The sequence below is a fragment of the Aythya fuligula genome, chromosome 1 (assembly GCF_009819795.1).
Source record: "Aythya fuligula isolate bAytFul2 chromosome 1, bAytFul2.pri, whole genome shotgun sequence".
NCBI classification, from domain to species: domain Eukaryota; kingdom Metazoa; phylum Chordata; class Aves; order Anseriformes; family Anatidae; genus Aythya; species Aythya fuligula.
This window is the reverse complement of record NC_045559.1, coordinates 79243027-79255669: the sequence shown is the minus strand read 5'-3', so window position 1 is coordinate 79255669 and position 12643 is coordinate 79243027. Positions and strand designations below refer to the sequence as shown.

The 12643-nt window shown below is 45.2% G+C and overlaps 1 protein-coding gene across 1 annotated transcript; it reads left to right on the top strand.

Moving 5' to 3' along the window:
* The first annotated feature begins 5821 nt into the window (after positions 1-5821).
* LOC116495296 (potassium voltage-gated channel subfamily A member 1-like) lies at positions 5822-7563 on the top strand. Its single transcript, XM_032197709.1, has one exon. The coding sequence runs from the start codon at positions 5890-5892 to the stop codon at positions 7363-7365; it is 1476 nt and encodes a 491-aa protein (XP_032053600.1). The 5' UTR covers positions 5822-5889; the 3' UTR covers positions 7366-7563.
* The last annotated feature ends 5080 nt before the right edge of the window (positions 7564-12643 follow it).

Genomic DNA, 12643 nt, shown 5'->3' with positions numbered 1-12643 from the left:
CATGTGTATTTCCTAATACACACTGTTCTCTTCTGCCCAGCCATACTTCCAGTGCCACACATTGCCCATATCTGATCCGCTGTTGTAGGATAAAAAGCATAAAGGAAATGGTATCTGTTCTCCCTAGGCTGGTTCTAACAGTAAATTACACATGTGAATGAGGAGAATTTCCATGTTCTCCATTACAGGCATACAGTCCCAAGCTCTCATCTTAGATCCAGCAACAGGATTGGATCTACTTATTGTCTCTTTTAATCATACAGGGGCCTTATTTGAGACATTAAAAAGAAACAGGAAGAACAATGAAATGATAGAATAGGAGGAACAAAAGTCAGTATGCTTTGAAACATAAGATTTGATTATCCCAGTCATAACAGTGCCTAATAATACTGGACGATAGTAACAAGACTTATAAATCAACATTAAATGATAAAAGTATTTTAAAAAATCCCTTTTTCTTCCAAAGAATAAAACCCAACCATCAATACCACAAGCTCACTCTCAGCTCTGACTATTGTCTCTTTCTGTGTCATGGACCATCAAGAGGGTAGAGTCTGGCAGGCCAGATTTAGGGCAGAATATCTCGCTTTATGCGTAGCATCCTCTATTTCCAAGGCCGTTAAATGATGTCTGTGATGACACTTGCACAACTCAATTGGAAGTTTTTTTAGCTGTAAATGAAGCTATAAATTTAATAGAGTTGTTTTCCAGGCTTACATGAATTAAGGCTACAAAACCTATGGAGATACTTAAAGTTCAAACAACCAGGATCGCACTTGCCACTTTGGATTTTGCAGTGGTTTCTGTCGCACAGTTGTCTTTTCATGTCAAGGAAATTTAGCGTGCTGTGTCACTCATAACACTTGCATGAAAGCTATCATGCTAGGAAATCCACTCTGCTGCTGTCTATTGATTTTGATCAGTAGTTTTCAGGTTCCCTGGTGACAGTGTTTAAAGCCTGCTTCAAACTGCATAAAACCGGTGGTTATTTTTTAATCCAGCTTCAGATTTACAGTCATTCAATACAACTTTTCTTTAATCCTTACAATACACCAATCGTTTTAACCAACAATTCTATTTTCTCTCTCTCTTTCTCTCTCAAAATAAAAATGGAAAAAAAAAAATCTGCTCTTTCTCATCAGGGATAATCCTTCATTTGCCAGATCAAAACAAGGAAGTCTTCACCTTTCTGTACAAGGCAAGACTTTGCTAATTGCTTCAGCTTCTGTTTGTGCTATGACAACCTATCTTTGAGACATAAGCCTATCAGTTCTGGTTGCCTATGATAAATTGATTCAGAAGCCACAAAAGATGGCAGCGAACCTCCTCAGCCCATGCAACTCAGAACGCCTGCTGCTTCCCCGTCTGCTTGTGCTCATCCACACTACCATGTCAGGCTGAAAGCACTTTCCATGGGGGAGATCAAGTGGAAGCGTTTTTTATAAAGAGTGGCTACTGGAGAGGTGTGATGCTGTCTGCATTGTACCACAAGATCTATCACCACACGAAGGTTGACCATCAGTAAGAAGTAAGGAAAGGAACAGCAACTGGTTTTTTTTTGGCCTCTATGGAAGCAGAAAGATGTCTAGCAGGATTTTTAAAAGCAGCTGTTCTGAATGTTTTGCCTTCCACCTATCTAAAGCTTTTGGTAGTTTGAAACTTATAGTCTCCCTACAAAATCGTTTGTTCCTGAACAGAACTTCTCAGCTTGACTCTTGGGGGAAAATAAAAGTTTGATTGCTGGTGGCCATTTGCTTTAATATAGAAAGTATGAAATAGTGGCAGCCTGACTTCAAATTTGTCAGGAAGTCCATGTCTCTTCACATTCCTCGATATTTAATTCAAGGTACTTAGCACAGTAACATGTAACATATGACACTTTCACAAGCTGTAGCTTTACTGCTCATTAGTCTGTGCTCCTTAGCAAGATTTTCCATGACCCTATGGTCAATAGTCCACTTTTCTAAGTAAGCTATCTACCTTCAAGCATGTTTACTTGGCAGTAGCATTAGACTGGAATAAGAAATCAGAGTTCAAAGATATTCAAAATGAGAACGGGGTAGCACTATCCTCATTTGTCCTTTTATTATCCTATAATGCAAGAACAAAGCATACTGCATACTTTTTTTTTTTTTTAATTATTGTTATTTTTTATTTTTATTTGTATTTATTTTTCTTCTACTGGTATACTCACAGCTTCCAGTAAAGATTTGGGTTCTGTTGTGCTAAGACAGACCTCAGGAATGAACAGTCTAAGCACTTGTGACAAGCAAATGAACACTTTTAGTACTGTTTTCAGATATAAAAAGCAGAATGGATCAACTTGCCTGCAATCATGTAGAAAGCCAAGGGTGGAACAGCACCTTGAACTCAGCCCTCTGATTGTCAGATCTGCACTTTCTTCACACTCATGAGTATACATGTCTGTCTTTGAACTACTACAGGGGAGATAACGCTGCACCAGAGCTTTGTGAGTGCTAGCTCACAGAGCTATTTCTGCAGAGCAGTTCCAAGCGCACTGAATGCAGAGCTCTCTGAATACTTTGCAGTCAGCTCTGTGCAGCATGTCATCCAGGCAAGGAATTCACTGCCATAAGAGGATGTTGAGTCAAAGGCTCTAGCTGAAGCTGAGTTTCTTGAAGGGTTGAAAAACAGCCTGGTTAGTTCAGGCAAAGGCACCACCTTTCTGGTTTTTGTTTTTGTTTTGTTTTGTTTTGTTTTTGTACATGTGTGTATGTGGGGGGGGGTGGGGGGGCTAGTGTGTGGCTGTGGTTTATACTGGGTCTAGTGCTGCTGGTTCTAAGTTTGGGTTCTGACACTGAGTGATGAATCAAGCAGACAGAAAACTAGTAACTGTGATTTTTCACTGGGAGAAGAGTCCCTATTTTATTTAGTTTTTGGATTGTTTTGCCCAGGATTGGCAGATGGAGTCTTTTCTCTTGCTTAGAACTTCATCAGAAGTTTCTCACACAACCTTCAGCATATGTGTTGCTCACTGTGAAGAAAGCATATACCAGGCTAGACAGGAAATCTGTTCCTTTGCACTTTTGTTTCTGCCAGTGCTGGTGAACAGAGTATGCAGAGTAGCTGTGATTACAGCACAGCTAGAGCTTGTGTATTTTAAGTTTGTACTCCAGCAGCACCCCCCAACCCCAACCCCAAAGAAAACAAACATGGGGATAAATAAGGGGAAGAGGAGGCAGAAACCCTCCCTTAGGTCAGGAGGTTAAGTATTTTTGGACTGCCAAGGTGGTGATCTTAAGTGAGGGTAATGTATAATGCAGTGAAAAGCTAATGAGACCAGGCCTGTTAAAAAACGGACCTGGTGTTGCTTATCTCTGTAATGCTTCAAATTACACAGGCCCAGGTTGTATTTGATCACCTCTCCTGCTTTGACAAAGTGAGCAGCAGGCTTTATATAATGTACATGATCATATACTGTAGGGAACATCCTGCGCTGGCAGGGGAGGGAAGCTGATGACATAATGGGTCTTTTCCATCTCAAAGTTATGTGATTCATCAATTAAATGAATTCAGTGGGATAAAGCAGCATGAAAGGGCAATTTCCCTGTAATACACTGCCTGCTGATTAACTCTTCCCTCCCAATTCCAGCCACACTGCTCGGGATCCATCCCTATGTGGGCCAGCTTGGGCGATGCAGACCTGTCTGCTACCGAGTGCACAGTGGGATGGGGCTGGGCAGCACCAGCACCAGCACCATCATCACCGTCAGCAACAGTAGCAGCAGCAGCAGCGCTGCCCCACGTCCAGCCGCTCCCAAGCGGGGGTGCTGGGAGCACTGCAGGCGCATGCAGCATCGCGCTCCGTGCGGGGTGTGCAAAGCCCTGCACCACGCCGGCTGCTCCCCCGCAGCTACCCGGTGTCCCGCAGCGGGCGGGCGGTGCGGTGGGGAGCGGGGCGGCCCCGCATTGCGTCGGGGGCCGCGCTGGAGGCGGCGGCGGCGGGGTGCGGAGCGGTGCGGAGCGGGGGCAGCGCTGCCGCCCGCCCCCCTCCAGCCCCCTCCCGCCCGTCGCCCGAGCTGCACCAAACAGCTCTCGGGTTTGTGCTGATAGCGCAGCGTCAAGACATGGCTCGAGTTGGCTCCTCGCTCTTATGCATTCAGCAGCCCTCTCGCTCCTGCCACACGCGGCCAGCTCCTGCCTCCTCCTGCTGCTGCTGCTGCTGCTGCCGGGACGAGCCAAGACCCACTCCGGAGATGCGGCTGCAGGACTGCGGCTCTCTTACATCTCCCCAGCCGCCGCTGCCCAGCGCCCGGCTGCTTCTCCAGTTACCTTAAAGGAAAAGAGCGGGAGAGCCAGCGGCTAATCTAGGACTCCTTCCTTTTATTTATTAACTCAAGCCTTTTGGAAAAGGTACTTTGCGCTCTCTTCCATCCCCCACCTCCCCCACTGCGGTTCTCGGTAGAAACTAATTAAACCCACTCGCCCTTGGTGCAGCCTAAGACAGTGTATGAATATTTCAGTGTCTCGCAGGCAGTCCTGTAAAGCGATCGCAGTATTATTAAAACGGGCGCAAGAGGAGGAGGAGGAGGGTTGAGTTTGCCGCTGCGGTTTTTGTTTTGGTTTGTATTTTTTTTTTTTTTTTTTTTGGATGCTGCTGCAAGATGACTTGACGCATTCTGGCACTGGCGCCTACTCCTAACCAGCGCATCTCACTCGGAGCAGGTAAGGAAAAGACCCTTCTCCCCTGTTCTGCTGGACTCTATTTTGGACAGGTTGGGTCTGGGACATCGATCTACCTTCCCTTGTCTCTGCCTCAGTTGTGTCTAGCTGCTGCAAAGCAGAAGGGAGATTCTCCACTTTCCCTCCCTTAATCCCCTCGATCGGTGTGATGAAGTTGTCAGTACTCAGCTAAGTCTCCACTATGTGAAGCGGGGCGTGTGGTGGTCAGGAAACTTATGGCAGGAGCTGACCCCACTGAAGTTGCCTGGGAAGCCCTCCCAATGCACTCAGGGCACAGGAGGGCTATGGGTCCCGTCCTGTCCCATAGGCCCCATTGCTTGTCCGTGGATGTGTGGGAATGTGTAGGGTTCTGCATGTGCTGCCGTAGTGGGCAGAGAGGGATGTTCTTGCTGGTGTGAAAGCCAATCCATTGCGCCTGAGCGTGTGTGAGTGGTGGGGCTTGGGGGTTGGTTTATGCTGTTTCTCTCCTCCCTGGCAGCCTCCTTCCTGCAAGTAAGCTTTATGCCTTCAAAAGCAAGAGTATCGCTATCCCTCTCTCTTTGGCGCACAAGAGGAGAGGACCAGGGCACTGGGGAGGGGGGTGGGGGGGGCAGGTGATGGAAATTTGCTGAGTTGGCATTGCAAGGACTCACCTCCCAGGCTCCCCGTGATTTATTTATTTATTTGTGTATGTGTGTGTGTGTGTGTTGTGTGTGTGGTAACTTCGAGACAGCAACCGTGGCAATGGTCGAGTCGTCGAGAAAAGCAGACGGATCAAGTTAAAGGCAAAAGGAGACATCTGGGGAGGGAACCCCAGCCTGGGGGTGAACCCCAGACACCTTCAGCCTCCCAACTTGGGGGGACAGGACCCCTCACCTTATCTGCCCTCTTCCCCCACCCTCCTAAAGGTACTCCTTCTCTCTTTCTTCACCCTCCCTTCATTCCTGATGCCTATTCCTGCATCCCACCTCTCCTTTCCCATTTTGGATATTTCCATCTTGTAGGCTTTTCATGCATCCCTTCTTCAAGCCTCTCCATCCCCACTCATTCTGCAGACTCTGAGAGTCCTCTGCCTCCCACCCTCCTGACATCCTCCACTGAACTGCCCTTGGACTTTCTGTTCTCCTCCATTCTCGTCCCCACTCTCAAGCCCCTCTCCCTCTCTTCTCCTCCCCTGGCCCTGGTTCCCACTTCCTTTGTGCCACAATGACCGTGATGGCTGGAGAGAACATGGATGAGACTTCTGCGCTACCTGGCCACCCCCAGGATAGCTACCAGCCCGCTGCCCACGATGACCATGAGTGCTGTGAGCGCGTAGTGATAAACATTGCTGGACTACGCTTTGAGACGCAGCTGAAGACATTAGCCCAGTTTCCCAATACACTGCTGGGCAACCCCAAGAAGCGCATGCGGTACTTTGACCCCTTGCGCAATGAGTACTTTTTTGACCGGAACCGGCCCAGCTTTGATGCCATCCTCTACTACTACCAGTCTGGAGGGCGGCTTCGCCGGCCGGTCAATGTGCCCTTGGACATGTTCTCTGAGGAGATAAAATTTTATGAGCTGGGTGAGGAGGCCATGGAGAAGTTCCGGGAAGATGAAGGGTTCATCAAAGATGAGGAGAGACCCTTGCCGGAGGGGGAGTACCAGCGCCAAGTATGGCTCCTCTTTGAGTACCCAGAGAGCTCTGGGCCTGCAAGGGTCATTGCAATAGTCTCTGTCATGGTGATCCTCATCTCCATTGTGATCTTCTGCCTAGAGACATTACCCGAGCTGAAGGAGGACAAGGAGTATACAGTGCATCGCACTGACAACACCACCCAGGTCTACAAATCCAATATCTTCACAGATCCTTTCTTTGTTGTGGAGACCCTGTGCATCATCTGGTTCTCCTTTGAGCTGGTGGTGCGCTTCTTTGCTTGCCCCAGCAAGACTGAATTCTTCAAGAATATCATGAACTTCATTGACATTGTAGCCATCATCCCTTATTTCATCACCCTGGGCACTGAGATGGCTGAGCGGGAGGGGACTCAGAAAGGAGAGCAGGCCACCTCCTTGGCCATCCTGAGAGTCATCAGACTGGTAAGAGTCTTTCGAATCTTCAAACTCTCCCGGCACTCTAAGGGCCTCCAGATTTTGGGACAGACCCTCAAAGCGAGTATGAGAGAGCTAGGTTTACTAATCTTTTTCCTCTTCATTGGGGTGATCTTGTTCTCTAGTGCAGTGTATTTTGCTGAGGCTGAAGAACCTGAGTCTCATTTCACAAGTATCCCTGATGCTTTCTGGTGGGCGGTGGTATCCATGACCACTGTGGGCTATGGTGACATGTACCCTGTGACAATTGGAGGCAAAATCGTAGGCTCCTTGTGTGCCATCGCTGGTGTGCTGACAATTGCCCTGCCTGTACCTGTCATCGTGTCCAACTTCAACTACTTCTACCACCGAGAAACAGAAGGGGAAGAACAGGCTCAGTTACTTCACGTTAGCTCCCCTAATTTAGCATCTGACAGTGATCTCAGCCGCCGCAGCTCCTCCACAATCAGCAAATCTGAGTACATGGAAATCGAAGAGGATATGAATAATAGCATAGACAATTTTAGAGAGGCTAATCTCAGAACTGGCAACTTCACTATAGCCAACCAAAACTGTGTTAATAAAAGTAAGCTGCTGACCGATGTATAAACAAAAAACCAAAATCCTCACTCACAGCTTGAAGACTTAAGTGACACAGTCACACTTTGTAGATGCTTTACTGATAGTCTTTGAATGCTTTATTTACCTCGTAAATGCATTGTTGCATTGCGAATTTTTGCTCAGCGATAAACAAGCTTCCAGGATCCATGAAAGACACAATTTTGTTTATTTAAAAAAAAAAAAAAAGAAAACAAAACCATTTTCCATCTAGTAAATGAGAACCATTTGAACTAGTTTAGTTTTAAACTGTATGATGCTAGACCTAATCTTTTCCTCTTTCCCCCACCCCATTTTTTTTTTCAATGAAGTTAATTTAAGTATTACAGTTTTTAAAACTATAAAGCATATGCATGGATTCCAGTAAAAATATTCTGCAAAAATGCACAGTTTCAAGGAAGTGCATCAGATAATAACAAAAAAAGGATTAACATGCAGCAAGCATTTGCCATTGTTTTTACAAAGGAGTGCAATTTTTCCTTCCATCCCCTATGTGACAGATTATATAGTTCCAGTCTACAGACCAACGCAGCACCTTATTTAAATACAGTTAAGGCTGGTCTTTTTTGCTCTCCGTAGAAGAACAAATAACAAACAAAACTGAAGATAAAACATCTGCAATGCTGCTAAGTTCTCTTACATGCAGGTGATTTAAACACACTTTTCCTTTTCCCTGTCCAGAACTGGATACAAAACTTATAGTCCCTCTGTTGCAAGATAGCACAATGGAGTTTAAGATAAGCATGTTTGAATTTGATACTATTTATTTTATAATCGCATGCCTGAAACTTTACCTCAGACAATAGCGGATAAGCTTTCGTTTGAACTGAATCTTCTAAAAATAGGTCCTTTATATCTCTTTTTCTTTCCTTTTTTTTTTTTTTTTTTTTTTCTTTATGATTTGCATTCACCAGAAGTGCACTCCTTAATTTATTAAATCGTTGACTAGTAATTTAAAGTACTGTATTTAAGTGCGTATGTTAGTCAAATGGGAACAATAACTTTTGGAGATCAAAGCATGTTTCAAATATTCAGCATTATGGCCTATTTGATTAAGGTGTAACTTGAATTAATTAATGCATGAATTCAATAATAAATAATAATAATAATAATAACAACAATAACAATAATAACAATAAAAATGAAATAAAAAAAAAAAAAAAGTGCTTGATAGACTGAGGGCCTCAATGAACAGATTAGAGAAACCTGATTGTTTTCCTGCATTGCTCAGGGAAATGTGTTGGCTTTTGTCTAGGCATTGTCAGAAAGGAATATATCCCATCCCTTAAAGGGAAAGCTATATGGAAAATTAAGAAGTCAAGTTATATATAGCAACACCTAAAAACTAGTATCCTTTATAGTTTAAAGGTGCAGATGCATGCTTTTTGGTGCATTCTCAGAATGTAAATGAAACTTATCTACTATATGCATCCAAATTGCAGCAGCTGGTTTCTTTTGCAGTCATTAGTTAAGACTTTGTTGTATTCCCCTAAAACTCACTGAAGAGACGATTGATTTAGATAGTTGGTGCAGTGCCTTTATCTTACATCCCCTAAACTACTGAAAGTGCCTCCAGGAATTGAGCTGATCAGAGATAGTGAAGGAAAGGGCAAAGGCACCAACACACAAGCAGAAGAGTTCTGTGCTGCCTCCTGGCACAGCACAGAAAGGGACAGAGAAGGAAACAAAGAGTAAGGTGTGAGTGAGAGGGATGCAGAAGATGGCAGACAAAGACCACCAGTGCCCCTCAAGGTACCTTCCTTCCCTTGCCAGTCCAATGCTGCAGGGCTCAACATTTTCTTCTGCTAAATAAGTCACAGTTTTGTTTATGCAAGACTTCAAGTTTCCCTAGGTTGTTTATAGAGACATTGCTGCCATCATCGTATCTGCCCTTTCTTTTGAGATGGCTCTTTGGCAGCCTGTTCCAGCATGGCAGGACACAGGAGGAGCTAAGGACCAGCATTAACTGTGGCATTACTCAGTCAGGCAACCAGATTGCAAGGCGCATGCTTTTCTTTCCTTTGGATTTCCCATGAGGGAGGTGACAGAAGCTTTCCAGTGTCCTCCCATCCATGCCTCCTCCATTCCCTTTTAGCAGTCTGTCAGATCTCAAATTCCATCACAGATCCTCCAAGACATATTATTTTTTTTCTGATCCCTAACCTTACTTCCAACCATGATCTGGTGAAGGAAGAAAATCTGGAGAAGGTGTCTTCTGCAATACCCCAGCCTTGACTGCTAGGCCCTGGGAGATAATAAAGTGTGATCAGAGCTAATGTAGGCACTAATCTTTATTTTTTTAAATGAATGAAGTTGAGGATCTTCATTCTGCACTTCACATGTGGCCAACTGCTGTTGAACAATTCTCCTTCCCACACTGTACAGATCCTTTCTTCCCTTAGGTTTCTGATATATGTAATATATGTGTATGAATATATACGTGTCTGCAATGTATGTGTATACATATATGCAGACATACATACATATATAAAATCAAGGCACATAGACTAAAAAGAACCCTAACTGCAGTTACGCACAAGCCTGACCTTCCAGGTTTCCAGAAAGACTTGACTTTATTTCTCACTGTGAAGCTTCTGTGAATCTTAAAGATGAGAAAGTGATCAAGAACTGAGGGAGTTCTGACTCCTGCAAGAAATGCAAAACATCAGATAAAACAGGGCATTACATCTTCTAGATAGATATTGTGAAGCTTCCTTTCTGTCCTCTGCTCACTCCTCTGCCCATTGTACACCTCTCTAACCCACTACATTCTGATGGTCCTGATCTTTCCAAACTCTTGGGCTCTATGATATGACTTCTTATGTTGAAACAGACTCGAGTACTTCACTCAGCTTACAAAACAAGCAACTGACTAAAATAAACAGCAATAATGAATGCAATGCTGTTGGACTGATGATCAGAAAGTAGCATCTGGGAATTGAGGCCTCACTTTGGTTACTTAACTTTTGTCATAGTTGGGTATACACACCTTAGTTCAATGACCAGAATGATAATTATTTTGCATATGTAAAGAGAATTGTGCTGCATGCAGTGGTCCTTTTTTTTTTTTTTTTTTTTTTTTTTTGTCAGGAGGTCAGGATGGATCATTAGGGCTTGGGATCGCTTGGGGAGCTTGAATGTTTCTTTGCCCATTTATAGCTCACTGCAAAGGATCTCAATACATATGGAGTTATGGGAACTAACCACATGTAGCATAGGCATGCATTTCTGGCAGGTGTGACACAAAAGAAAACAACAACCAGAAAACAAAAAGCTCTTATTCCCTTTACACAGAAGTGCTGAAATGTCTTTGTGGGCCTGAAGGTGCACTTAACAAACTGCCTGTTCTCACCAGTAAGCATCCTTCTTTTCTTTTTTCCTTTTTCCGTTTTTTTTTTTTTTTTTTTTTTTTTTCTTCCTCTCCTCTCCTCTCCTCTCCTCTCCTCTCCTCTCCTCTCCTCTCCTCTCCTCTCCTCTCCTCTCCTCTCCTCTCCTCTCCTCTCCTCTCCTCGCCTCTCCTCTCCTCGCCTCTCCTCTCCGCCGCCTCGCCTCTCCTCGCCTCTCCTCTCCTCGCCTCTCCTCTCCTCGCCTCGCCTCCCTTCCCCTCCCCTCCCCTCCCCTCCCCTCCCCTCCCCTCCCCTCCCCTCCCCTCCCCTCCCCTCCCCTCCCCTCCCCCTCCCCTCCCCTCCCCTCCCCTCCCCTCCCCTCCCCTCCCCTCCCCTCCCCTCCCCTCCCCTCCCCTCCCCTCCCCTCCCCTCCCCTCCCCTCCCCTCCCCTCCCCTCCCCTCCCCTTCCCTCCCTCCCCTTCCCTTCCCTTCCCTTCCCTTCCCCTTCCCTTCCCTTCCCTTCCCTTCCCTTCCCTTCCCTTCCCTTCCCTTCCCTTCCCCTTCCCTTCCCTTCCCTTCCCTTCCCTTCCCTTCCTATTTTTTCCCCATTTTTACCTCTTCCTCTTCCTTTTTCTCTTCTTTTAGTCTAGATTTCTTTTTGCCACACATGAAATTAATGGGGTTGTTTATGTCAGTGGAAGAGGAATGGAAATGAACTGGTGAAAAAATGAATCAGTGCATTTCTAAAAGAGAGAAAAGACCTTTGTTACTTGGTAGGGACTTCCAGAAGTGATGCCCATGTTATGCTGGACACAGGAAAACAGGAAATATGGCAGTCTTAGCTGAGCTGTATTTTGTTTAAGGCAAGGCAGCAATTCCAGCATAAGGAGTTACTACCTGAGCCTCCTTTACCAGCCACTGCTCTATGCTGCCTTCTTGGTTGCCCCATACAGCTTCTTCTTCATCCACTCTGTGAAGCGGATGAGGAAACTTGTCTTACCTGAGCAAGGCAGCAGTACACTGTGGTACAGAGGTTGGAATGAAGTGGAGAAGTAGTGGACAGGAATCCCAGAGACTAGTCTCACTGCCAAAAATTCCCCATCTGGTCCTACCACCCTTAGCTATAGATCACTAGGAAACAGGGCAGAGGAGCAACAGGGAGAGTGAAAATGAAAGGCTCTGTATCCCCTTCCTTCACAGAATTGAGAGATTGCTGCCAACCTGCCAAGAGGCTCAAATTCTCTGTGCGGCAGCTCCAACAGAGACAATGATCTGGATTTACATGTCTTCAGAAGAAGTTTAGTGTAAAGTAAGCCAGAGTGTGAGTTCACAGCATCCTAGAAAACCCATGCAGATTCCCTGCAGGGGTCTCTTAAGCCTTATCTCCACAGGGGACTTCAGGAAAGCTAATTTAAATTAATGAAAGGTATGCATTTAAAGTAGATTTGTTAAACTGTTTTAAAGCCCAGCATGGACATTCTGCTGCAGTATAAAAGCAACCTTAATCTGATTTGGAGTCATTCTTTTGGGGAGGAAAGTAAGCTGAAATTGAATTAAGGCTGCTTTAATTCTGCACACAATGGGGCTTAATGCAGTTTACCTCATCTGCCTCACAAGTTCATTCAAACAGATAAGCCTTTAGTACTCATTAAATGTAATGGAACTGACCCTACTTTGCTGGAGGTGGCCATGTGCTCTAAAATTCTTAGTCTGCCACAAGAGCATTTGTGTATATGGAGTGGAACAGTGAGTGCTAGAAATTCACAGCCTGGCTTACTGAAGCTAACATACCATTCCTGGTACGGTTTCAGTGGTTTCCTTCCTTTGTTCCTGGTTTGTACATTTGTAGGTGTGAGGAGGATCAATCCTGCTGCCTTCTGGGTGGTTAAACTGACAATGATCATGGCCCAAGGAAATTAATTTCCAATTACAAAGTCTCTGTG